Source organism: Danio rerio, chromosome 8 (genome assembly GCF_049306965.1).
Source record: "Danio rerio strain Tuebingen ecotype United States chromosome 8, GRCz12tu, whole genome shotgun sequence".
Lineage (NCBI taxonomy): Eukaryota > Metazoa > Chordata > Actinopteri > Cypriniformes > Danionidae > Danio > Danio rerio.
This window is the reverse complement of record NC_133183.1, coordinates 55,766,635-55,794,478: the sequence shown is the minus strand read 5'-3', so window position 1 is coordinate 55,794,478 and position 27,844 is coordinate 55,766,635. Positions and strand designations below refer to the sequence as shown.

The 27,844-nt window shown below is 36.9% G+C and overlaps 2 protein-coding genes and 1 long non-coding RNA gene across 8 annotated transcripts in view; 2 read left to right on the top strand and 1 right to left on the bottom strand.

The window, feature by feature from the left end:
* Positions 1-25,032, bottom strand: part of LOC141375927 (uncharacterized) — a 101,854-nt gene extending 76,822 nt beyond the window's left edge. For 2 of the 3 annotated variants that reach the window (XR_012384754.1, XR_012384753.1), the window contains exons 1-3: positions 24,967-25,032; positions 11,977-12,102; positions 5,637-5,733 (exon numbers count right to left, since the gene is read on the bottom strand). This is a non-coding gene — a long non-coding RNA (uncharacterized lncRNA). Of the gene's footprint in view, positions 1-5,636; positions 5,734-11,957; positions 12,103-24,966 lie in introns of all 3 variants that reach the window. The other variant, XR_012384755.1, reaches the window with a different exon arrangement.
* On the top strand, positions 8,408-12,519 carry pimr188 (Pim proto-oncogene, serine/threonine kinase, related 188). The gene is made up of 6 exons (NM_001386659.1): positions 8,408-10,167; positions 10,901-10,995; positions 11,109-11,159; positions 11,247-11,622; positions 11,727-11,900; positions 12,005-12,519. The coding sequence occupies exons 1-6, from the start codon at positions 9,279-9,281 to the stop codon at positions 12,130-12,132; spliced, it is 1,713 nt and encodes a 570-aa protein (NP_001373588.1). The 5' UTR covers positions 8,408-9,278; the 3' UTR covers positions 12,133-12,519.
* Positions 25,033-25,085: 53 nt separating the features above from the next.
* LOC794073 (uncharacterized) overlaps positions 25,086-27,844 on the top strand; it is a 34,246-nt gene continuing 31,487 nt past the window's right edge. For all 4 annotated transcript variants that reach the window (XR_012384748.1, XR_012384749.1, XR_012384750.1 and 1 more), the window contains exon 1: positions 25,086-25,189. Coding sequence is in view for 1 of the 4 variants with exons in the window: in XM_021478485.3 (XP_021334160.1) it covers positions 25,175-25,189 (15 nt within the window). In the remaining 3 variants the exon portion in view is untranslated. The remainder of the gene's footprint in view (positions 25,190-27,844) is intronic.

Below are 27,844 nucleotides of genomic sequence, written 5' to 3'. Positions count from 1 at the left end.
TGTTTTGAGCAGTGGATGCCCTTCCAGCTGCAACCCATCTGGGAAACATCCATACACACTCATTCACACACACATACACTATGGACAATTTAGCCTACCCAATTCACCTGTACTACAGTTGAAACTAGTAGTTTACATACACTGTATAAAAAGGGCACATAACCATTTTTTTAAGTTTTTGCCGTAATTTCTATTTTAACCACGAGATGGCAGTAACAGATCATCCTCTCAAGCTTTAGTAAGACTAGTACACTACTAATTTGAGTTTTTTATTAACAAATACAGAATTATACAGTACTATACACAGAAATACATGCCAGAGTGTGTGTGTGTGTGTGTGTGTGTGTGTGTGTGTGTGTGTGTGTGTGTGTGTATATATATATAAAACCATGCAGTAATTGAAAATCTTATATTCCTTAAGAATATTACAAGTCTTCTTTGCTTTTATTAACAATGTTCTCCAAACTTGTGCAGTAGTCCTTAGTCTCTTGAAGGAAATGAACAAAATTTGGCTTCGATCCAGTCGAAGTTTTTTATGTATATAAAATCCCCCCCCCCCCACCCCAAATAAAATTTCTACTAGAAAGTTTTTTTTTTTTTTTTACATGTATTAACATAATAAATGCAAATATCAACTTTTTTTTTTTACTTGAATACAATATTAGGTTTCCTTAGAATATTTTCCACATCCACCCAGAAAATCCTTGTGTATATACAATCACAAAACATGTGGACAATAGATTCCTTTTCCATGCAACAAAAATCACAGGAATAATCAATTACCTGGATATATCCTATGTACAATTTTAAATGTAATTTCTTTTACTTTGTTATTTATACAATATATTGCATAAAAACGCCAAGCTTTTTTCCAATTTATATTTATGAATACATTGGTCCATTTTAAATTATTATATATAACTGTATCACATGTTATAATATTTCTAACATATATATTAGTTTAACTTTGTTTAATAATATCAATAACTTTAAAAAAAAAAAAAAGGTTATCTTTAACATATTTTCCTTCTAAAGATTTATTTCCATACGCTCTTATAAAATGAAGAAGCTGTTGGCATCAATACAATAGCATACTCTTTTGGAGTAACTGGAAAACCAAATTTACCTAAAAAATCACTGTAAGATAATAAATTACTACTAATTTGTGGTGTCACCCTAGTCGAGGAAAATAGTTTTTATTTAATTAATTTACTAATTTTGCTAACAAAATTTCACATTCATAAATGTAAATTTACTAATAGGTAACCGAATGGCTGAATGTTGATGGCTGAATTATGCTTATATATTAGCAGTGTCAGAGACTCTCTAAATAAGAAAGCCCTACACACTTTAAAACTTTGTGAATTCTACAATGTATTTATTTATTACATATGTACACTCTGTATTTGTATTTGATTTATACTTACCCCCTGGCATGTATATTTTTGTGCTGTTAAAATGTCCCCCACAGTCCAAAGACATGCGCTATAGGTGAACTGAATAAACTAAATTGTCCATAGTGTGTGTGAATGTCAGTGTGTATGGGTGTTTCCCAGTACTTAGTAGCAGCTTTAAGGGCATTCGCTTTGCAAAACATATGCTGGATAAGTTGGCGGTTCATCCCGCTGTGGCAACCCCAGTTGAATAAAGTAACTAAGTCGAAGGAGAATGAATGAGTGAATGACTACGAACCTTCTGTACACGTTTCAAGTACAAGAGGTTTGGGCAATGGATGAATTGACACTGTCACGTGTTATTAACGTGCATTATCAACATTATTTGAATGAATATGAGGCTGTTGACTTCAATCGTTTGGAGATCGTGTTATAATCCACATAGCAATTTTTGAATTAATAACCTTTTTATGGTTTCAAAATGATGGTTTCCTTGGTGAACAACTTTCAGCAATACAGAAGGTGGAACTCCAGGCCCTGGTTGGTCAGTTCAAGGATGTGTTCTGTGAGAAACCGGGCCGAACATCCATCATCCAACACAACATCATCACTCCACCTGGTACCATCATCCGGCAAAGGCCTTTTCGAGTACCAAAAGCTTGCCGGCTGGCTATCAACGGAGAGATCGAAAAGATGCTGAAGTTAGGGATAATCGAATCATCCTGTAGACCGTGGTCCAGCCCAGTGGTGATGGTACCTAAACCTGATGCCACCCTCCGGTTCTGCAACGACTTCAGGAAGCTGAACGAAGTGTCCAAGTTTGACGGGTACCCCATGCTTCGGGTGGACGAGCTGCTGGGTAGGCTGGGTGTAATGGGGGGGGGGGAGGGGGGGGGCAGTCGCCACGTCGCCACGTCGCCACGTCGCCTTGGTTCCGGTTTCAACCCAGCTGTCACCTCATCACAGCGGATTGGTCACAGCTGGCGCCCATTAGGAGACACAGATATAAGCCACTACCAAACGCCAGAAGACAAGCATCATTTGACCAATGACTCCCTGCGCTAACATCTGTGTCTCTCTCTCTCTCTTCCCTAGCGGACTCAAGCAGCTAACCGATCCTACACCACAACTCACTCAACCTCACCTTTTCCCCGGAACACCAGCGCACCTACCTATTTGAAGAGCACCGTATCCCTCTTATGCACTGTTTTCACACTGTAAATAAATCACCCTCCGGGGAATTGTATGTAACACTAACTTTGGAGTGTGTGTTTTCCCTCTATCTCGCCACACCTGTCGTTTGTTTACTATTGTGTTCCAGTTCATTCCATTGTTATATCAGGCGGAAATACAGACTTTGTCATGTATATTTTGTATTATGTTGATTGATATTTCTCAGTGTGTTAGCACAATAAGACACAAATGTTAGACGAATATTTTTGTAAATTATTTCTCACACACACCACACACACATTCCTTGCAATATCTTCGATGCATACCTCACCTGCATATTCAAGAGAGAAAATAAATGTTCATCACCAAGAATCTCTTCTCCACTTTTGATTTTCTTAACTGAAATCAGATCCATATTTGGCCGCCTCAGCCAGCTAAAATCTTGAATGTAGTGGGACTTCACTACAGTCCTTTTTATAAGATATATTTATAAAAAAAAAAAATTATTTCTTCTCGAGAGGTTCAATATATGCAAAGAGTGAGGTAAAGTTGGTTTTATATTCTCACATTTAGACTGTCTTTGATAATATAATTTCAGGAAAGTATTCTTTGAACATTATAAATAGTGAAATCATATTAGCGGCCAATGAATGTCAAAGTATATCATTGTTGACAGTCAAATAAATAGTGCTAATGTTGTGTTTAAGTAGGCATGGGCAGGTGTAAGATTCTGACGGTATGATAACCTTGAATGAAAATATCACAGTATTGTGCTCATATATTTTGGAACAGTAAATATGTCAGGCTAAATAAATTATTGACTTCTGCTGTCTTCATTTGTATCAAAAAACACAGATTTTTTTACAATTTAAAACATTATTTTTTCTGCTGGAGATATTGTTGTTTTAAGAACAAAACAAACATAATAAAAAAATTTTTTACACATACCTTAGGAACAGTATTGCTACGGTAAAGCTGGCTGCTTGACTACTGCATATTTTAATAAATAACTGTTTAGTGTTTCTATTTTTAGTGTCAGTTTATATCAAAGTCAACCGAAAGAGGTTTTTAAAGGGTATCTAGTTATATATTAAATTTGTCAATTCATTTAGGTTCATGTGTGTGGTGCTTTTCATAATAATTATAGTTTCAAAGCAGCTGAAAAAGTGCACATTATTGACTGAGGTAAAGTTGGTTTAATGTTCGCACATTCTTGATTGTTGCTGGTTTTCCCAGTTGGGAAGAGGTAAATGCGTCGATTTTATTGTTGCTCATCAGTTGGCAGCATTACCCCTTTAGATAGGCCTGTGAATCTTTTCAAAAATGTCTTGGCTGGGTAAAATCTGTGTATCAGTTTAAATTAGTGTTTAAACAATTTAAATTAAATTGTTTGTTATTATATATTTTACAGACAAAGACCAACATTTTTTTCCCATTGAATCTGGTCATATCTATCCAAAAAAAAACATCACATATTGGGTTGTTACAATTTTTTTTTGAAAGAGAGACCTGATTTTTTATTTAGGTGAGGAAGAAAACATTTTCCCACTGAGGTTTCCAAGGAGTGCAATGGCACAGACGAAAAAGGTAAAGTTGGTTTTATATTCGCACATTCGTTCATTTAGCAGTCTCTATATTGTTTACCATGTTACTTTGAATATTCAATTGTAATTAGCATGCAAGTACGACTACTAAACAGCAATAACACAATCTAATTCACTGTGAACAATGCTGAACTTCGATAGTCATTAGCTGCTAATATGCTTTCCCTATTTAGAATTAGCAAAGAACACTTTTCTGAAATTATTTTATTAAGGAGAATTTCTGAATATCCCAATACAAAACAAACTTTACCTCTATGACGAAACACAGGATCTCCACCATAGCCTCTATAAAGCATTATAAAACCTTTAGGAATTGCATTCATTACAATGGAAAATTAACCGGGAAACCAAACTTGCATGAAAACTCTTTATAATTTAAGAGAAGACCTTCTGAATAACTGAGATACAGTCAAAATACTTTTCTCAAACCAACCATTTAAAAATAGAGATTTTCTTTTATACGAAATGTCCTGACTGTTCCAGATAAAATACTGATAAGTGTTTGTAAATCAGTGACCATGCAAGTGAAAATTGCATTATTTATAAAGGATTCTAGCAATATTATAGATACAAATCAGAAGAAATGGGAGAAGTTGAGTTTGGGTTAGTCAGAAGAGACTTTGTTTATCATTATTATTATAAGTTTTGAAACATTACATGAAGTAATAATACAAATTCAGATATATTCCATATCCAGGAACATTACAAGAGTTGCAAAAACACAGCTGGAAAAGATAATAAAGCAAAAATATAACAGGTGTGGGGAAGAAAAAAATGAATTACAAAATACTTAAATACATATAAACAAAAATAATATCCTGTCACATTTGTGCAAAAAGAGTGCAAAGCTAAACACGCGCACTGTCTGTCTGTCTGTGTGTGTGTGTGTGTGTGTGTGTGTGTGTGCGTGTGTGTGCGTGTGTGTGTCTGCGCTGTGTATGTGTGTGTATCTGTGTGTGTGTGAACTGTGTGTAAGGGCATTGTGTGTGAGGAGATTAAGGCACGCAGAAACGGTGGGCGGGAAGGACTAGCCTTAAAGACGCAGTACAACAAAATCGCTTTAAAATAGAATCTTATAAAAGACACAAAAGACTCATGTTAAATCTGAAAAAAGGGGTAACCTAGGTACTCTTTAAATCACCTTTCTTCCCTTTCTAATGCTCGGTTTGAACTGCCGAAGATTGTCTTGACCATGTGCCTAAATGCATTGAGTTGCTGCCATATGACATGGTCAAGATGATATATATATATATATATATATATATATATATATATATATATATATATATATATATATATATATATATATATATACAATTTTATAGTGAACTGTAGAGCATTTACTCGAATTTAGCAACTTAACAAGAATATTATTACGGGGTGTAACATAGAACATGTCCTCTAATAAAATGACAATATTTTAAGAAGTTATAAAGTCAGTGAGTGAATCAGTTCATGTTCTTACCTTCTGTAATAGTTGCGTTGTTGTCCTTGGTGTGACAAGATGAATTCTCAAATCATATGGTCAATACTGAAAACAAAAGAGTGTCCAGGAAAATTTTCTGGAAAAACAGAAAAAAAAACACTCATGGATCATCCAGGTGAATATTTAAGAGGGTGTTATTTTAATAAATGATATTATTTGCTCTTGTGGAGTATATGAAAAGATCTTTTATTTGAAATTACTTATTTAAGACACTCAATATAATATAACACAATTGCTATGATATTATTATTTGTTTTTTGCTAAAACAACATGTAGATTAATCAAAACAGATACTAAAATGCTGGAGCAGTTTTCACATTTAGAAGTTAAATCATATTTGTGTTTCCCCTCATTTTGTGAATATGAACTGTCGAATTTACAAATTTCCATGTACATTAATAATTGGCTCTGATGAAGACGACAGACTGACCTCTACTGGACAAAGACCTGAACTGACCACCAGCATTCAACATCAGTGCCATCTGAACTTTAAACAGCTGTGTGTGTAATATTAATGCTGCATGTGATTAATACTGTCATCTAAAACCATACACCACAGTATGCTGCAAACTACTGTCAACTCTTAATACAGTCATACATGAATGTCATGCAAAGACAATCAGTATCAGGACAGTAATACATCTCCAGTAAGCAGGGAAATCCCCCCAAAAAACAGTGATGAGGGTCAAATTTTGAAAGATGAGACAAAAAAAATAGATAAAAGTTTTCCACGGATGTACGGTTGTTAGCATAGGATAATATTTAGCCAAGATATATCACAATCTGGAATCGGAAAGTGTAAAAAACAAACAAAAACAAAACTAAATATTGGGAAAACCGCCTTTAAAGTTGTCCAAACTAGATTAGAACACACATTACTAATCAAACAAATAAGTTTTGGTATATTTACAGTAGAAAATGTCCTCCTTGAACCCAATCTTTACATATTCTAATGATTTTTGGCATTAAACAAACCTTAATTTAGACCCATACAATTATTTTTGGGGTGTTGCTGTGCAACACAGATAATTATTTTGTGCTTATGCAATTTTGTAATTACTCTTTTGTGCTGTATATACAAAATATACTATATATAATATCATAATGTATAATAATCAGTTCTAAAGGCTTTGAGCAAATGATGGAATTTCCTAAAATACACTTCCAACCAGTACAGAAATGAAGGCAGATCACATTCTCAGTCAGTCTCTCTGTTGCATATTGTATTATTGTGTGTAGCTAGACTATATCTAGTGAAAACAGAGAAAGAACTCTATAGATAGCTTCATAATCTTGTTCGTGAGCAAAATCATCAGTTTTGTCATGACTGAGATATTAAAATACTCGATTTAATGAAAGGAAATAACTGAAATTTTAGCTCTAAAGTTTTTGAATTGGCGGTGGCTTTTCTGTTTTGATGGTACAAAGCAGATGTGAACCTGTGCAACAATGTAGTTTTACATGCAAAGGGTTTATGAGACTGTGCATGGTTGTTTTTATAGCACACTTGTGCTTTCAAACTGTAACAATACACAAATGGATTCGTGTTTTTTTCGAGATTTCAAGATTGCAATAATTACGTATTACAAAAATACATTGCACATACATTTTACATTTGTTTTTATATTCACAAGGAAGGATCATACATAATAATTAAGTCCATATAGAGCAATAACAACATTACTAAAAGTGTTTTAAAATAGCAATAGTGTTTTCTTTTTGCTTTACAATTTTGGCTGCTAATAAAGTAGGCCAGTGGTTCTCAAACTTTTTCATCAAGTACCACCTCAAAAACAAATTGTCTCTCCAAGTACCACCATAATGAGCAGTATTGATATACAGTAGCGCAGTACAGCACAGTAAAGCAGCTACAGCTCTGCACAGTTCAAAACGTGGCAGATTAATTCCTGTTATTAAGAATATTTATTGATGTCAGCCAGTTTAAACATAAATAGTCTGAACATTAACACTGTACTGTGCTTATATGTAAAAAACAAACAAACAAGCAACTAAAAATGTCAACATTTTAATTAAAATGTGCTTTTAAAAGTTAAAATGGTGGGTTACTGTTCTTAAAGTGCAAAGAAAAGTGCTGAACTTAAATGTAAAGTGTTAGCATATAGTATAGCCAATTCATCAACATCTGGAAATGTTGCCTGGACCTCAGAAACATAGGCTATTTGTAATATAATAATTATTATTACATGTCATATTCATATATAAATCATTTTTAATAAATTTTGAAATATATGTAGCATGTACATATGACATATTTAATTCTTCCACGTACCACTAGAAGGAAGCCCACGTACCACAGTTGGAGAACCACTGAAGTAGGCTATACCTGCAACTTCCATGTGCCAGCACAGGCATGTACACTCAGTTCTATTCAAGTTTATTTGTATGGCGCTTTTCACAATAACTATTGTTCAGAGATGCCCAAACTAGGGCCAAAGTTGGCCCATGGTAAGATTTGATTTGGCCCACCATCTAATCTGAGAGGAGAGGGAGAATGAATGAGATGGTTTCGAGATTGTCAATTCAAATTTAATGTAACCTTTGCTTATTTTAATATTAAAAGCTAAGTGAAATTAAATGTTTTAATTAGATGGTATAAATTAAGTCAGATTTTGTTTAAATGTACATACTGTTAGCTGAAAATACAGAGACTTTGATGAGCAAAGTCAAAATAAATGTGATTATGTTTTTATTGCAACAAGTTATCATTTAAAATGTTATCCTGCATTAAGTAATGCAATTTAAAGTAATGCTTTTGATTTATTTTGTAATATTATGAAATAAATGAGGAAACTACCCATGGCAACTATAGTTTGGTATATTTACCTTCGGCCACGGCTCTCAGTTTTTGGTTTTTGGCCCCTTCATACGAAAAAGTTTGGTTAAAGAAGTGCTCATTTATGCATTACAATCAAATTAAAATGATTATTTATTTTAAATACACACTATGAGTCTAATCTGACTTTACTTTTCGGCTATATGTAGTCACAAACACCAATTTCACAAGAAAAATGTGTCTTTAGAGCACTAACAGTGTTTATCACCGCTGGGCGCCATCATGCATCTAGGATTGAACCATTACGGGCGAGGGAGAAAAGAGGGGGGCGGGTCAAATTTACGTGAACATATTTTTATAAGTAGTAGTTATATTGTTTAATACAGATCAGATCAAACGATTTTAACACTATATAAAGGAAAGACTCTCGCCCAACCAAACACACATCTCGTATTGACAACCTTCAGGGAAATCAAGCGTTAAACACCACACCCCCTCCCCACATAATTGCGATTATCAATAAATAATTAATGTTTGTGAGTGATTCCAGCTCGAAATTTGACGAACGAGATATTGTAAAATGTAATAAGAAACTTTTAAGAAAAGAAGAAATGTTTTTAAACACAGCTAAGATTTACATTTTCGGTAGAAAACATCTATTTTCTTTTGAATGGCGCTGCCTTGCGCTGCTGTATGCAAATGAGCCATGACGTCAAACGTTCCATCGTATTCTTATTATGATGTAGACGGCAGACCGGCTCATTCTCTTACAACAACTCGAGCGAGCTGCACCGAATCACTATAGATCTGCGTTTTACGTCTGATTTATGGAGTTTTCAGTTGATTGTGATATTACAAATATTCAGTTCGCCGTTGATAACAATTCTCTCGAGTTTGGAAAGAAACCTAAAGCAATGGGACGAGTTAGAAAGAGAGTAAAACAGTTCTGTAACTGGGCCTCTCGGAAATCCGGGAAAGCCCAGCAGAACCAGTGCACATCCGAGGGCGACCTCGAGCACCGGAGATGTTCTGATGACGAAGCCGGACCGAGCAACGCTACGTTCATCTCCCACATTCACACTGGAGCTGGTGTTTCACCAAGCCCAGCACCACAGACAAGAGAGAAGAAACTTAAGAGGCTCTGGAAATGGTTTTCTCGGAAATTCAAGAGAACTAGAACCAGAGCCCCACAGATCCAGCTGAGCAGCCCACAGCCTCAGAGATCCCCTGACGGCGAAGCTGCGTGTGTGTCGCCGAGGACAGTTCATGACGAGCGGGTCAACAGGCGCGTGTCTATCCAGACCCCTGTGAAGACCCCGTCAACAGAAACTGAACGGCACGACGACACTGAATTCTGGGACTTTTCTGGATCTTCTCTTACCATAGCGGGAAACAGCGAATCCGACCGCGATTCAATGCACAGCTGGCACTCGTGCGCGTCTTCGCTTGGCACCCCGGTTAGTGAATCTGACCGCGCATCAGTGTTAAGTTGGCACTCTTGTGCGTCTTCGCTGGGTACCGCGGGCATCAGCGAATCTGACCGCGCTTCAGTGCACAGTAGGCAGCCTTGTGCGTCTTCGCTGACCGCTGAACACCACAACGATGAGGAAAACGCTTCCAGCGAGGACTCTAGCGTTTCCGAGGACAGCACATCTTCCTCATCGGATTTTTGGAAAACAGAACAGGAAACCACATTCAACTGGGAAGGAAATACAGGTCAGTTTATCAGGTGTTTTTATCCTGAAGTACATTGTACTTCACTACAAGTTATATAACAATTCCAAACTAAATATTGAGCTTTTTACTCCACTGCATATGATAATGATAGTTACTTAAGTTCTGAGTGAACATATTACAAAAATATCATATTACAGAATATGTTATTACGAATAGCTCTATACTATAACTTAACTGTATTCATGAGAAAAATGTTCCTTAAAGAAAATATTTCTGAAGTGTTTTTTTTTTAAGAATTGCACTAAAAGCATTTTTAATCATAATCATTTTTAGCTAATCAAGCTTTTTTGTGAATCTGACCAGGTTTATATGTCAGCAAGTACTGTTGTGAAGTGTTTGAGATTATTTAAACCACTGAACCTGACCCGTGCATGCCAAGCTCAAACGTTTGAGTGTCTGACTACCATAACATGGCTCAGATTGGGGCTGCATGATATATCAAATTTAGCATGCAATATCCATACAGCAGAAAGTTCCTATATAGTTATGTGTCAGAATAATAAATGAACAGATTTTTAAACATACCTAAGCCATAATATACCTATAATATAGATATCAGACAATTGATCTGATTGAACCAGTCCATTATAAGGCACCTTCAATAATAATAGTTTATTAAAATAGAGCTATTCTAAAGCAGTCTTCGCTCACATTTTTGTTGGTTTATGCTTAAAAATGTACTTCATTGTTTGTTTCTTTGTTTTATTTACAGGTAGAATCTCCCAGGACTATAAAATCCATCACTTGATTGGTCAAGGATCAACAGGAGTCATCTATGAGGGAATTCGTCTGTCGGATTGCCGAATGGTTTGTTTCAGACATAACAGAAAGATTTTGTGCTTTTCCCTTGAAATGTAAATTTGATGAATGCCGCATGACTGGATCGTGTGTATTAACTTTTGATTTCTCTTGGTCAACAGGTGGATATCAAATGCGTGAAGAAGAGCAAATCAATGGAAAGGATCACGATTGTAAGTTCACACTCGCAACATTGTTAAAAATAGTCTCCACTTCAGTTCAATCACATCTCACTAATACGTCTATTATCTCTCCTGCAGGAACCATCTGACAAGACTGTTCCACAAGAGGTCGGTTTGATGACTATGATGAGCAGAGGTCCGAAGGTTCCTCAAGTAATACAGCTGCTGGACTGGTATGAGGCACCAGACCAATACATACTGGTGCTGGAGCATCCCAAAGCAGCTGTGAGCCTGGACCAGTTTGTATCCTCTTGCGGGAACAAAATCAGCGAAGCGAAAGCACGAGTGGTGATGCACCAGGTGATCACTGCTGCCAACGCATGCTGCGAAAGGGGAGTCTACAATAACATCAAGCTGGAGAGCCTGCTCATCAACCCCCACACCTTGCAGGTCAAACTGATGGACTTTGGCACTGGAAGCCGCATGAAGGACACTGGCTATAAAACATTTTGGGGTATGTATGATAATGGCCACAATTTATGTGAAGTTATTTTGTTAATATGGATATTTAGCGAAAAAGTTAACTGCATTGGGACTAAATCTTTCTCTTTCTTCCAGGCTCAAGGGCTTGTATTCCCCCGGAGTTCTATCAGAAGGGAAGGTTCCACGCCAAGCCTGCAATCGTGTACTCTTTAGGCAAACTGTTGTTCAGGATGCTGTGTGGACGCTACCCTCATATGGAGCTCCACAAGATTGTCAAAAGAACCTGGCAGCCTGAAGACCTATCCAAAGGTGAGAGCATGTGGATGATGAAACAGGATCTTAAAACATGTGATCATTTACACCAACCCTAAAGTTTTCTAATAACCTGACATCTCCCCCTTCTTTCTTCACAGAAGCCGTAGATCTGATCTGCTCGTGTCTGCAGAGTAAGCCAGACAAGCGGCTTTCACTTGACGAGATCCTTCACCAGAGGTGGTTCCAGGTCTTCATCCTGAAGCCAAACTACAGACGAAAAGATTAAGAAGATCAGAACATCCAGCCTCTTCATCCAGCCGTCAACACCAAACTTCTCCTCTTCATCGATCCACTAACACCGAACTCCTCCTCTTCATCCAGCCGCTAACACTAAGCTCCTCTTTTATATTCAGCCAGAAACTTTGTCAAGCCACGAACATGGGGCAGTTTGTGGCTTTACGAAGAGAAAAAGCTGAATGGGGCTGGTGTTTGTGGTTGCGTGGAAAGGAGGAGCTGTTTGGGGCCGGTGTTTGTGGTTTGATAAAGAGGAGGAGCTGAAGGGGGCCGGCGTTTGTATCTGGATGAAGAGAAGAAGATTTTTGGTTTATATTTGGAGATTGTAAATAAATGCTTGTTCTGTATTTAATGAATAAAAATGAATACTTTTCACATATAAAGTGTTTTCATTTCGTTCAATATTAACTTAATGCACTCCTATAGTTAAAGTGTTGAACTGTCCTGTCTTCACCTAGCAGTTGAGGTTGCCAAACAATGGCGTTATATTGTTTCAGGTTTTACAAAATGGCACAGTGATGCCTGTATACTTCACAACTGATTCAACTGACTTTTACAGCACTTTTTACAATGTAGATTGTGTTAAACAGCTTTACATAGTTCTAGCAGATTAAACTGAACTTCAACTGTGACAACTGGACTGAAGCGGTTTAGTTCAGTGTAATGTGAATGTCACTGCTTAAAGCCAAAACACAGAAGACCAAATCCAACGATGAGGAGCTCCACAAGTCCCAAACCAAGCAAGACAGAGGCGACATTGGCGAGGAGCAAACTTCACCAACAGACCCTTTACAAATGCCTAAACAGAACTCCTTACAGAGATCTCACCCAGTCAGCTGTATATTGACTACAGATGGGGTTAGATGGTGACAAGGCTGTTTTCTGCATTCAAGGTGAGACATCTGACATCCAAAAACTGTTTTTGTCCTAACCGACACCTGAAATTACTATTCTAGAAACTTTTATGCTTCTATTTCTCACAGGTAAACAGCCATCGCCTCAGGTACAGCTCATGTGCTTTATTCAGTGTTAAATGCTAATAATGTGACATTTTACGTGATATTTATTACTGTACTACTGTAAGCAGCAGCAGATAGTTCACCTCAGATCTTAAAATTAAATTTTAAATTAAGTGTTTGAAATTGAACGTTAGAACTGCAAACCAACAGATATCAGTGATTCAACATGTACATATAATGTTAAAGAGGTTTATGTGTGGAGTTTGTATGTTCTCCCCGTGTTCGTGTGGGTTTCCTCCAAGTGCTCCGGTTTCCCCAGTCCAAAGTCATGCGCTATAGTTGGATTGAATGTTAAATTTGCCAGTGTATGTGTGTGAATAATAGTGTACGGGTGTTTCCCAGTGATGGGTTGCAGCTGGAAGGGCATCCCCTGCTTAAAACATGCTGGATAAGTTGGCGGTTCATTTCACTCTGGCAAACCCAGATTAATACATTTCTTTTCGGACTAAGTCGAAAAGAAAATGAATAAATGAATGAAGAGAGTTTGACTTTGTTTTGTGAAGCAGGCTGTTGTAATTTTTAAGATTTTCTGACCCCAATACCCTTGTGCAATTATTTTTGGACAAAATTTTTCAGTGTTGGCCCCTTTTTTTAGTCAGATGTTAATGTGACTAAACTTTTTCTCTTTTAGGTGAGTTAGGATCATTGAATTTATTTCTGTTATGCTTAATAGATTATTATTATTATGAGAGAGATATTTTTTTGAGAAATTGTTATAACTTTTCTTGAAAGTCAAATTTACATACAATAAGATTATTATGCCTCTGAAAAAGCTCAGATGATGGTGTCAAGGTTTTGGAAGTTTCTGATTGACTAATTGACAACATTTGAGTTATTTGAAGGCCCAACTGTAGAACAGTATTTAGGGAAAACCTCAAACACACTGCTTCTGTAACGAAGGGGCTGACACAGAGGGATCCATTTGCAGTAGATTTATTAAACACGGTTTAATAAACACAAGCACACAGATGTCATGCGTGTGCGAACTCACATCAAACGCAATCGTGTTACGTTGAAGCATCAACGGCAGGTAATCACAGTATGAATGCAGGCATGGGACAGAGGCAGGCGGCGAATATCAGAGTCAGAGTCCAGGCTAGAGTTCAAGGCAGGCGGCTAGAATCTATATGGGGCGTCTGCAGACTTGGATCCAGGCAGTTTTAGAACCAAGGCAGTTTTACGCCCCACAGCTTAACACCCCTGTTGTTCTTAATGCGTTCAGTAGGTGGGGATGAAAGATACATGACCACATAATACATCTGAAGTCAACGCTCCCAGATTATTAAATGTCCTGTTCATAAATATATATAATTTTAATTAGATTACGCTAAATATGAACACTAGATTAATGTATCATAAAGTGAGTTATAAACTCACTATATAATATGCAGAATTGATACACTCACCAAATAATTCCAGATATGCAAAAGCTCTATTGCAAATTAATTTAGATTCATTTAATTAAAAAAATTAAAAACACAAGTTGTTGGATACTGTAATGGTTAATTGTAGCCTAGCTATACGTTTTCATATAGAGATATGCATTTGTTGTTTTGTTTATATATAAATTTGCATTTTGAAAATAACAAAATGATAACCAAACAATACAGTGTAATATGGAGTAATGATATGCTTTGTTAAGAATGCAGAGGTATGGTTACAATAAATATTATGAAACAATAATGGATAAACAATATGATTGCTTGAGCAATGCAAACTTCATTGGTAATATATAAACTGTACTGTATAGCTATATCAACTAAAATGAGTAGACAATTTATAATTGTGAGTTTCTATATGCATTTATAGATATATGATAGTTTAGTTGTTTAAACTAGAACAGGATTGTATTATATTGATTGCAATTGAAAGCAATGCAATTTTAAAATTTAAAATAAAATCAATAAAATTTTCAGATCTGTTTAGATTTATTTCAATATTTAAGAAAGTCAAATTTGGAGGAATAATGTAGTGTAGTTGAAGTGTAGATTTGGCTGACAACCCAGACCATGCAAGTGTATTGTCTAATCTATGAGACAATATATATCTTTAAATAATTATAAAACATATAATAATTACTCCCTTGCTGAGACAAAAAGGTAAAAGAAAATTAGCCTACATAACACACTTTCTTATGTAGGTTAAATTTCTTTTACTCTTTTGTTGATGTAGAACATGTAGCTGGCCTGCACATAGTTAGCTAAAATTGAGTCAAACTAACACATGCTGTTATACTACACCAATTTGTTTGGGTTGACATACACTCATATTGACCTTAATCTAATAAAAAAAGGTTTAAGTTTCATGTTTGCTAATGGTTTAAACACGTATTTAACATAGATACCTCTTCGTGGTGTCGCGTTTGGTTGGGTGTGATAAAGTTGTGGAGGCTTAAAATAATACTGTACTGCCTCCCTCTACTGGACACAACAGGAACAACGGGGGCGTAGAACTGCCTGGGCCGTAAAACTGCTTGGGCCGTAGATCTGTCTGGATCCAAGTCTGCAGCCTCCCCCTACTCGCTAGAATCAGAGTCGTTAATCTGGCTGGAGAACAAGGCAGGCGACTGGCAGGATGAGGTCGGAGAACAAGGCAAGGTAAGCAACGGGAAAGCAGGCAGAGTAGGGCAGAGTAGAGAAGAGAAGAGAAGAGAAGAGAAGAGAAGAGAAGAGAAGAGAAGAGAAGAGAAGAGAAGAGAAGAGAAGAGAAGAGAAGAGAAGAGAAGAGAAGAGAAGAGAAGAGAAGAGAAGAGAAGAGAAGAGCTCAGTAGTGTTAGCAGGGGCAGAACAAGTTTTCGCAATGACTGAGTGCACGTGAGCTGCTTATAAGCGTGAGCGATTATCTGGATGCGCTTCAGGTGTGTATGCTATCAGTGTAGATGGATGACGTAATGGTTAGAAGTCCAGGGATGGTGACCTCTGCTGGCAAGCAGGTGGAATGATTGGGACCGAGTCGGTGACAGGTTCCTTGTGTGACAACATGGGAAAATCAACAAGCCAGAATCAACAAAGCCGGATTACAATTTGCTAAATTACACTGGGAAAAAGACAAATTTTTGGAGACATGTCCTGTGTCTGATGGAACTAAGATTGAACTGTTTGGCCATAATGACCAGTGTTACATTTGGAGGACAAAGGGGAAAGCTTACAAGCCTAGGAACACCATCCCAACTGTGAAGTATGGGGGCAGCAGCATCATGTTGTGGGGCTGTTTTGCTGCAGGAGGAACTGGTCCACTTCACAGTAAAGATGGCATCATGAAGAAAGAACAATATGTTGAAATACTGAAGCAACATCTCAAGACATCAGCCAGAAAATTAAAACTCGGCCACAAATGGGTCTTCCAAACAGACCATGACCCTAAGCATACTGCCAAATTAAAGTGTGCTAGCAGAGGGAATGTTTTGGAGTGGCCATCACAAAGCCCTGATCTCAATCATAATGAATATTTGTGGGCAGAGTTGAAAAAGTTGTGTGAGCGAGACAGCCTATAAATCTGACTCTGAAATTCCTTCAAACTTTTGTAAGAAGCTTGTGAAAGGATACCCAAAACATTTGACCAAAGTTACAGTTTAAAAGCAAAGCTTAAAAAAAATACCAAGGAAATGTATGTAAACCTTTGACTGTCTAGAAATTAATAAAAAAAATCTCAAAAAAAGTCTCTCATTATTCTGGCGTTTAGCAAATGTAAATCATTTAGGTGGTCCTAACGGACCTAAAATAGTCAACGTATAGTATGATTTACCATCAGACATTTTTTTAGAAATGGTTATGTTCCTTTTTTTAGAGTGCATGTAAACTTCTGGTTTCAACTGCACATGTTTGTTGACTATGGGGGAACCAGAGCACCCGGAGGAAACCCACGCAAATACAGGGAGAACATGTAAACTCCACACAGAAACACCAACTGACCCATCTGAGGCTCAAACCAGCGACCTTCTTGCTGTAAGGCGAACGTGCTACCCACTACGCCACCGTGCAGCCCAGAACTGCACTTATGAGAACTAAAATCACAATTCTAAAGAAAACAGAACAGTTAGATAAAAGTAGTTACAACTTATAATTTTACAATACCAAGAAACTAATGAAGAAAATGAAGAATGCTGCAATGAAGTCCTAATTCTATGAAATAAAAAACTCATTAGTGAGATATAAACGCAATATAAATGTGAGACAGCCTATAAAATTCACAATTGCAAGACAGCTTATAAATGAGGATGAATAAATTTGCAATTCAAAAAGTAACTTAAGTAAACTATTATTTCAGTTAGATGACAAACTAGATAAACTAAAAGAACAATAACAATGTGTTTTTATTACTAAAATTCAAATAAAGTAAAAACAAATTATAATCAAATTGAAAGCTAATTCAAAATGCTGATACAAATGTTAATGGTAGCCCAGGAACAAATCATGTACAATACTCGTAAAAAACAAAAAACACATTTTTTGTTCTAGTTGAAAATCTCTTCACATTCCAATGGTATTGATTTAAGTAAGAGATCTAAATGTATTCATATATATTTTAATATTCTGGGTAAGGCATAAGACTTAAAAATGTTCATCCAGTTAAAATAAGTCAGGCCGACATCTCCCATAATTCTAATAAGTAGCTCAAACTGTCTGTGAGCAAATGTAAATTTGTACATCTGCACACCGTTCAAGCAGTTCCACTGTTTGCGCGTGTACGTGCATCGCGTTCACCTGCACACGAGAGGGTGACAGCGGTAAAAACAAATGCTAAATCAAACTTTCTATGATCCTGAATGAATATTTTAGTTATTTTTGCACGCTGGAGGAAGGATGACACTATGGCTGGAGCAAAAAGCTTAGAATCACCAAGAGGCGACACTCAAGGGCAATTTGGAAAACAGCCACTAGATGGCGGGTGGCCATTTCAAAATGACAATTCATATAGAACAACAGCATATTATAAGTCTGTAAAATAAACTTTTCAAAAGAGCTGATGATTGTAATAGAGTGTGTTGTATTGTCGTCTTTCAGGTTGCTTTTTAAATAAATAAAAATCAAAGCACCTGCTTGCCATCGCGACAGCAATAAGAGCTAATGGACAGCCGATCGCTTTCATTCCAAAATGGCGGATTTCGGGGCTGTTGCTGGGCGCTGCTGTTGCAATAGAATGTTCTATTGAGTGTCGCCTTTTTGGTCATTCTAAGCTCTTTGGCTGAAGTAATTCTCTTAGACAGGTAATGTTATGCTTTAAAACTATTTTAGTCACTCAAAGCTGATGTAGATTGTGTTGTTTTACGGAAGTGTTGTTCAGCCACTGAAATCTTCCAGTGAAAGATTGATGTGACTTTCTTCAAATTCATAAAGTACCTTTGACAGCATCGATAATGTAGATTTTTATTTAGTTTAATATCAGAACATCTGTAAATAGCGCTATTCGGCCTATAGCCTGCTCTACTGAGGTGAAGTTGCTTTTATATTCACATTGAGTCATGTTTGCATAATGATAACCTGTGACGCGCTCCCTATATTGTTTACCATGCTACTGAATATTCGCTCTGAAATAGCATGTAAGTATGGCTAAGTAATACGTGTAATTCTTGCAGCCAGCAGGCCAACCACTAATCATACAGTAGTCGCTTTAGGACAAAGCGCATGAGAGAGTGACAGAGTACCTGCGGGCAGGGCCGTTGCTAGGGTCGAAAGGGATAAAGGGCTTAGCCTCAAAGAAGATCCAATTGCTGTAGTTGAATGAAAATAAGACCTGAATAAAGATAAAAAGGCTTTAACTGATCATTTACAGGACTGCGACAATAAATGGTTTAGACAGTATGTGTTCTTCCAGCCATCTTAGGTATTTTTCATAAGAAAGTCAGTTTATAATTTGATGCTAAGTGACAGCATGTTACAGTAGAATATAGCTATACAATAATATGCTAGATGCATGAACTCACTGTGATTTAACTATTACAGAAGCAGATGTGACTGGCTATATTATATCTAGATAAATATGTCTAGATATCTATATCATATCTAAAAAAAGCTAGTACAATCTACGTTTCTCTGACTAATTTGCATGCGTTTACATTAATATGACGCACATTTTTTTGATTAGTTATTTTATTTCACCAAAACTACACACATTTTATACTGTGGAAACAAATACTAAGCTTCATCAGTAGTTAGAACTATTCAGTTTGGCGAAACAGTTGTATTATTACCTCATCAGCTTCAGCTCCTCAAAATAATGGATGAAGGATGACAGTGCAGTGGCGGGATTTTTTTAACACCATGTGACAACAGTGTCACTCCCACCTGCCGGTAGAAACAGGTACTGCTGAACAGCTGACTATTTAATTACCCGACACAAACGCTGCATTAAGTGGAATGCGCGTGATGTATGTGGTAATTTTAATTACTTAGATAACAAAATAAATGTTATAACAAGTGCAATATATTTCAAAAGATCAGGGGCTTAAGCCCCCTCGCAACGCCACTGCCCGCGGGGTCTTAAAAGCATTGAAATAGTCTCACATTTGATAATCTAAAATTAAGGCCTTAATAGCCTTGAATTTGGTATACAAAGTCTTGGATTTTGTTACAAAGGTCTTATTTTATTCATTCTTTTTGCTTTTCCTAGAATTAAGTTCATACTGTTACAAAATGAACTGTTACTAATGTAGGCTAATTCAAAATTCCTGCAGCATGACGTTGAGTGCACCTCGCGCTCTACGTTCAAACAGAAAGCGCTATGGTTACTAGGCAAGTGAGGTACAGAACACAATAGTCGCTAGCCTAGTTTTTCGGCTAAAATGGGAAAGTGACGGTTTAATCCTCTGTGGCCAAGGTATCCCAGTTACGTTTAGGTCAAAACTGTGCCAGGAAATAACCACGACACCTACTGCTGTTGGTGCTGTAAATCTTTTAAGCTAGCGACGATGGGTGTTAAGGCCCTGGACTCCCATATGAGCGGTGCCAAACACACCGCGTGAAGACCTCCGTAAAGTTGGCACCCCATAAAAACAAATAATCCCCAAAACTATGCCATTCGTTTGTGCTACGTTTGTGCTGATTTGTGTCACAAAAACGAACGTTTGTGCTGGTTTGGGGTCTGAGATATTAAGCATTATTTTTTTGACCGTGTGACGTCACTTTCCAAAATCACAATCCAAACTGGTCTCATTTGTTTGTGCTCGATTTGTGCCGTTAAAATAAACACTTTATCTATGTTTATTGATTAGACATTGCCTAATCAAAACATTTCGGGAGCCGCAACGTCACTCAGCGCCCCATTATTTCCTCTAAATTGCACAAAACAGGTGTCTGTTGGGCTGGGTGACGTCGGGGCTGCCGAAATGCTTTGATTAGGCAATGTCTAATCAATAAACATAGATAAAGTGTTTATTTTAACGGCACAAACCAGCACAAATCGAGCACAAACAAATGAGACCAGTTTGGTGTGATTTAGACAACTTGGGGTGAAGAATGACGTCACAGATTCCGAAATATTTTGATTATATCTAAACAACGAAAATAGATAAAGTGTTTATTTTAACGGCACAAACCAGCACAAATCCAGCACTAACGAAAGACGCCAGTTTTGTGCGATTTAGAGAAAATGGTGTGGAGAGTGACGTCACGGCTCCCGAAATATTTTGCTTATATCTAAAAGAGGAAAACAGATACCGTGTTCGTTTTAACGACACAAACCAGCACAAATCGAGCGCAAACGACCTGTGCTGTTTTGAAGTCATTTGCGCAACATGGGGTGGAAAGTGACGTTACACGGTCAAAAAAATAATGCTTAATATCTCAGACCCCAAACCAGCACAAACGTTCGTTTTTGCGGCACAAATCAGCACAAACGTGGCACAAACGAATGGCATAGTTTTGGGGATTATTTGTTTTTATGGGGTGCCAACTTCACGGAGGTCGCGTGAAGTACTGCTCGTCAGCGCCAACCACCTATTGTGCGGTTCTGTGCACTGGAGACCTCTTCGGTTACTAAAACAGCTTTGGCTATTAGTAATGAAGAAATGTATACATTAGAAGCATTGCCACCACAGCCAAGGAACATCCAGGCAGAGGTGATGTGGGTCCTTAAAGCAATCTCTGAGCACCACTCTTACACATCGAATGAGAACATTACAGAGGTCTTTAAAACCATGTTTCCAGACTCCGAGGTTGCAGATACATTTTCCTGTGGAAGCAACAAAACTGCATCTATTACTTAATTCGGATTGGCTCCTATTATTACTAAAGAACTGACTGACCAGGTCAATAAGGCCAACTGGTTTGTGGTCATGTTTGACGAGAGTCTCAATAAGATGACGAAAAGTAGACCTTCATATTCGCTACTGGGTGAACGACCACGCTGTTGTGTATGTATTAATTATAACTGATAATTTAAATAAAATGTTTTATTTAATTCAAGTAGCCCTCTTGTACATAATTATTTTCTTGGGTTCAATATTTATACATATTTGACAGTTTTCCACTCATACTTATGTCGGAATGGGTATAAAGTTGGCATTGAATTTCATTTGAAAAGCTATTGAAAGGTCTTAAAAAGCCTTGAATGTCATTTGGAGGATCCTGGGGGTACCCTGGAGTGAGACTGATTAGAGAGTGATGGCAAGTTTATTCATTCATTTTCTTTTCGGCTTAGTCCCTTTATTAATCAGGGGTCGCCACAGCAGAATGAACCGCCAACTTATCCAGCACATTTTTATGCAGCAGATGCCCTTCCAGCCACAACCCATCTCTGGAAAACAACCATACAAACTCATACACTACGGACAATTTAGCCTATCCAATTCTCCTGTACCCATGTCTTTGGACTGTGGGGAAAACCAAGCACCCGAAGGAAACCCACGCGAACGCAGGGAGAACATGCAAACTCCACACAGAAACGCCCACTGACCCAGCCGAGGCTCGAACCAGCGACCTTCTTGCTGTGAGGTGACAGCACTACCTACTGTGTCACCTGTGATGGCAAGTTTTGCTTTCTAACTACATAACTGAAAACTTGCTAGATATAGTTTTTCGTTCAGATTTGTAGCATAAAGTTTTTTTAACTGGCGAATGATATGATCTAGTGGGTCTCTGTTATCTTTAAAGTGCACGTTGGTGATTTCAGGAGGTGTAGCTTTGGACGACAGGGGAGGGATTGTATTTGAAAGATATTACGCTAACCGGTTAGCATTTAGGCAGATCACCAACTGCACCTTTAATGTTCCATTGATTCAGATAATCTGGTCAGTGAGTCAACAGTTAAAAAACAGTTGAATTCACTAATTGAAATAATCAACAGTGTGATCGACACCAAACAACTTCCCTGTACAAAGGATCATGGGGACCATGAGGAAAAGTCAACAGTTGCACCCTTCAAAATCATTCATCAAGGCCCTTCAATATGGCAGCCATGATTGTTTTCACTTTGAAATGCCTTCAGAGGGTGATATATCCTGCTTGGAACTCCCTAATCCAGTTAAACAAATCACTTATTCAAAATAATCCTGTTCAAGCAAGTCTCCGTTTTGCTTTTTTCACTTGTAATTAGTAGTTACAAACATATGAACCGTTTAAATGAAAATAAGTTTCACTTTTTAATGGTTACTTTTTACAGTGTCCTTTAACTACGCAGGAATATTAATTAACTACATGTATGTATTTTGTTGTTATTTTATGCAAGTTATTTTTAGGGTTGGTTGCATGTAATTGTGCATCATTAATTGTAATTATTTTAGTAAATATACAGAATGTGTAACAAGGACACCTTAAAATAAAGTGTTTTGTTAACATCGCTTCATTTTCTTCCACGTTTCGTTTGTCTTTTTCTAAAATGGATTAAATTGATTATTTTCCTCAACATTTTATGAACAACACCCTGAAGTGACTAGTTTTCCAGTTCCTGCCACCCAAAAATATATCACAGCAGATCCCCACATCAATGTTGAGTGTCATGGTACAGATTTTTATATATAGTTTTTTATAAGTATATAAATTGGGAAAGTTTACATACAAACTCACATTACAGTGGTAATGTGTGTCACATTTTAAGGGAAAAAAATGAATGAAATTAAATTTCGAATAAGTCTGTAACATAAAATGTGGGGAAAAAGGTGTTTCAATATTAAATAAATACAAATGTACAAATATACACTCACCGGCCACTTTATTTGGCATACCTTACTAGTACTGAGTTAGACTTTCAGAACTGCCTTAATCCTTCATGGTATGGTGCTGGAAATATTCCTCAGAGATTTTGGTCCATATTGACCTGACAGCATCACGCAGTTGTTGCACATTTGTCAGCTGAACATCCATGATGTGAATCTCCCGTTCCACCACATGCCAAATATGCTCAATTGGATTGAGATTTGGTGACTGTGTTGGCCATTTGAGTACAGTGAACTCATTGTCATGTTCAAGAAACCAGTCTGAGATGATTGATGCTTTTTGACATGGCGTGTTATCCTGCTGGAAGTAGCCATGAGAAGATGAGTACACTGTGGTCATAAAGGGATGGACATGGTCAGCAACAATACTCAGGAAGGCTGTGGCGTTGACACGATGCTCAATTGGTACTTATGTGCCCAAAATGTGCCAAGAAAATATCCCCCACACCATTACACCACCACCAGCAGTCTGAACTGTTGATACAAGGCAGGATGGATCCTTGTTGTTGATGCCAAATTCTGACTCTACTATCCAAATGTTGTAGCAGAAATTGAGACTCATCAGACAGGCAACATATTTCCAATCTTCTATTGTCCAATTTTGGTGAGCCTGTGCAATTTTAGCCTCAATTTCCTGTTCTTAGCTGACAGGAGTGATCCCCGGAGTGTTCTTCTGCTGCTGCAGCCCATCAGCCTCAAGGTTGGATGTGTTGTGCATTTAGAGATGCTCTTCTGCATACTTTGGTTGTAACGCGTGGTTATTTGAGTTACTGTTCCCTTTCTATCAGCTGCAACCAGTCTGACCATTCTCCTTTGGCCTCTGCCATCAACAAGGCATTTGTGCACACAGAGCTGCCGCTCACTGGATATTTTCTCTTTTTCAGACCATTCTCTGTAAATGTAGATGGCTGTGCATGAAAATCAGCAGTTCTGAAATACTCAGACCAGCTCTTCTGGCACCAACAGCCATGCCACGTTCAAAGTCACTTAAATCAGCTTTCTTCCCCATTCAGATGTTTGGTTTGAACTGCAGCAGATCGTCTTGACCATGTCTACATGCCTAAATGCATTGAGTTGCTGCCATGTAATTGGCTGATTAGAAATTTGTGCTGACGAGCATTTGGACAGGTGTACTTAATAAAGTGGCCGGTGAGTATACATTACATTATTTACATTAAACTTACATTAAACATTCACCCACCATAACTTTTGACTTTATAAGCACCCAAAATAATCAAGTATTTTTCTAATAAATTTTATCTACATTTTATTTGTGTACTTCCACTGCAAAACACCACAGATGACCTCTTTGCTTTTACATGAATCGTAAACATGTAAAAGAAATAACTCAGGAAGCATTATTTCCAACATAAAACACGTACATTTTTTATAACTTTTTAAAAACAAAGTTAAAATAACGTTACACGTGGCATTTTACTTCATTATTATCAGGTCTGCAAGTTAATATTTTAATAAAAAAAAAATACTGTAATTACACCTGCATTACACGATAAACTTTTTTCACAAGCGACGCTAATGCTGTTTTATACAATGCAACGAAATTTGCAAAACATTTTATACATGACACGTCAAAGAAGATACCTTAATAGTACTAAATAATTATATTCAAATACTCTTTAAATATGTAAACACTCACTCTACGTATATATTTCTGTGCTGCGCCTGAAATTGTCTTCTGATCCTGGTTGCCAGGCAGTCAGAGTCAGACACCTATGGTCAGACACATCATGACGACACCGGAAACGACGTGTGGCTGCAGCCATTTTTGTGACAATTTCAGGACAACAGGACTAGGACAACAGTTTCAGGCTGAGCCGTAATACACAACGAAGTTGCACAGAATTATGGCTGAAAGCCCGGTAAGTTGTGTTTTGACGTTATGTTATATTCATAGCGACGTTACCAGTGAACAAATGCACTCGGGGTGAATGCTTATCTGCACGCGACAAGTGCGAAGTCAAGGAAGCAAATCCATGATCGTGTTGACTAAGTTAGTGTCGCTGCAAACTCTCGGTCGAAGTTTTTCATTCATTTTCTTTTCGGCGTAACCCCTGCATTAAAATATGGAAGGCCGTTGGGGCCAAAACGTCTGCAACAAACGTGTTAACGCGTAATTGCGTGTTAACACGTAATTTACGCGTTAACACGTCATTTACGCGTTAACACGTTGGTACGTGTTAACACGTCATTTACGTGTTAACACGCAATTTACGTGTTAACACGTTTTTTTTAAACTAGTCTCATTTTTTAAAGTGCTATCATTTATTCATTCTCCAAACTGCTTTTTTAAAAATGTATAATGTCATGTATTGTATTATGAAAGGCCAGACATCTTCTGTAATGTTATGTTTGATGGTATAATAATGTATAATAATAATAATGTTTGTTATTCAGCTGCTGAGATTACTTTGAAAAATGAGTCCAGAGAAATCAGAATGAGATTAATTTGACAAGGGTGTGCAAACACACAAGAAATGTTTTTTTTCTTCTCAGGAGCACAGATACATAAATACAAATCAACACAAGAAAACAGAATGACATAAGTGGATAAAGTAAATACAACATTTTGGTAACAAAATCATAAACAGTAAGGGTTGTGTATATTTATGACTATAAAAACAGGCAGCAACTAATCTAATAATGAAGATCTATAGAGATAAAGATGTGTAGAAAGGTCAGGCAGATGCACAGAAATAATCCTCTGTGCTGACAGTCCGCTGCAGTCTTATGTCTGATTTGGTGGCCGATCCAAACCAGACAGTAATTGAATTTTTGTCAGAGGAAATGGCTGCAGATTCTACATTCTCATACTGTATATAACATGTCATAAATTACTAAGCACAAATTATTAAATGCAGAGTAACCTATCTTGCTGAGGTTTATGTCTGCAAATAATTTACATATTGTATGACTAACATTTTATAGCAATCCGGTTTTCTTTATAATATATATTTATGCATGTAATATATATTTGTTTGCAGAACTTTGCACTAGATATTTTTGTCTCTGTACTGGAAGCTCCAATCACCAAGACAAAACACTCCTTTGTGTAAACGATTGAGGTAAAAAAAAAAAAAGCCAAAATTATGATTTACTAAATCAAAAGTACAAGATAAAGTCAAAATAATGATTTAATAACGCAAATTTATGATTGAATAATTCTGTAAAAATTACATTACAACAACAGGCGGTAAAAAAAAAACAATCTAAATGTGTAACAATTATCTAAATATTTTGTATAATAAAACCTGATATAGTTAAAATGTTTTACATAATTGAACATTCATGTACATATTTGTGATTATAATGGACACACACACACACACACACACACACACACACACACACACACCTTTACCTTTGAACTTGTGGGGGAAACCAGAGCACCCAGAGGAAACACAAGCCAACACAGGGAGCAGGAATGGGCAAAAATACACTGAACCACATTTTAAAATAAAATCCCAAATCCATCAATTTTACATGTATCAATATAAACTACAAAATACAGCAGCCACAAATGTATCAAAGTAAAGTTCTATATATCTTTTATTTTAAAATACACAAAATACTTTTACAAGCGAGCAGGAAATTTCGTCACGAAATAGGCATATTTGGTCACCGTTCACCGTTACACTGCTTACATGAAGTAAACAATGTTTGACAGCAACAGGGCTTGAGCAAGTTTAAATCAGCTTACCGGTCAACGCATTTACCTCTACATGAGGCATTTATAAACTCGTGTTTCTCTTTCATTAAAAAAAAAAAAAAAATTGTACAAAATACATACAGAAAGTCCTGTCTTGAAAATGATCTCTTTAAAAAAAAAAACATGTATTGCAGATAATGAGTTAGACTAGATCTCATCATTGTGTTTTCATCCATTGAGTGGCCAGTAAAATTTACATAATCTCTTAACAGTCTTATATTTTAAAAGGGTGTTATATAAAGAGGTTATTAAAATTGTTTACTTTAAGTCTAGTTTTGTTTAAAAGGTGTAACAAAGAATTTGTAAAAATATATATACACAACATATTTGTGAAATAATATGGAATTAGAACTTAAATCTCAAAGTACACAAAATACTATATAGCAACGGAAACGCAATAATGGTACAATAAAGGTTATTTGGCTTTAAGGCTTGATCCAACTACAAAAACACTAGTGACCAATATCACAACCACAAGTGAACAATAAAATTATAAGAAATATAAAATTAATTAATTAATTGCTACTGCTACTGCTACTATTCCTATTCCTATTCCTATTCCTATTCCTATTCCTATTCCTATTCCTATTCCTATTCCTATTCCTATTCAGAGCTGGGGAGAAGTGTTCCTCAGCTCTCTAGCTTCAGAGGGCTGTATTTAAAGCCAAAACACTCTGATTCAGGCAGATTCATAATGATTAGCAGCTGGGAGCTAATTAACCTGAGAGCTGGTGAGAGACCAGGGTGGAAAAGCAGGGTGGAGCACAACACAATATGTAGGGCCTACACATAAAATTGTGTTTTAGCG

Coding starts and splice junctions, on each gene's coding strand:
- pimr188 (NM_001386659.1), top strand. CDS start 9,279: ATGGAGTTTTCAGTTGATTGTGATATTACAAATATTCAGTTCGCCGTT. Junction 10,168..10,900: donor CAACTGGGAAGGAAATACAG/GTCAGTTTATCA, acceptor TTTTATTTACAG/GTAGAATCTCCCAGGACTAT. Junction 10,996..11,108: donor GTCTGTCGGATTGCCGAATG/GTTTGTTTCAGA, acceptor CTTGGTCAACAG/GTGGATATCAAATGCGTGAA.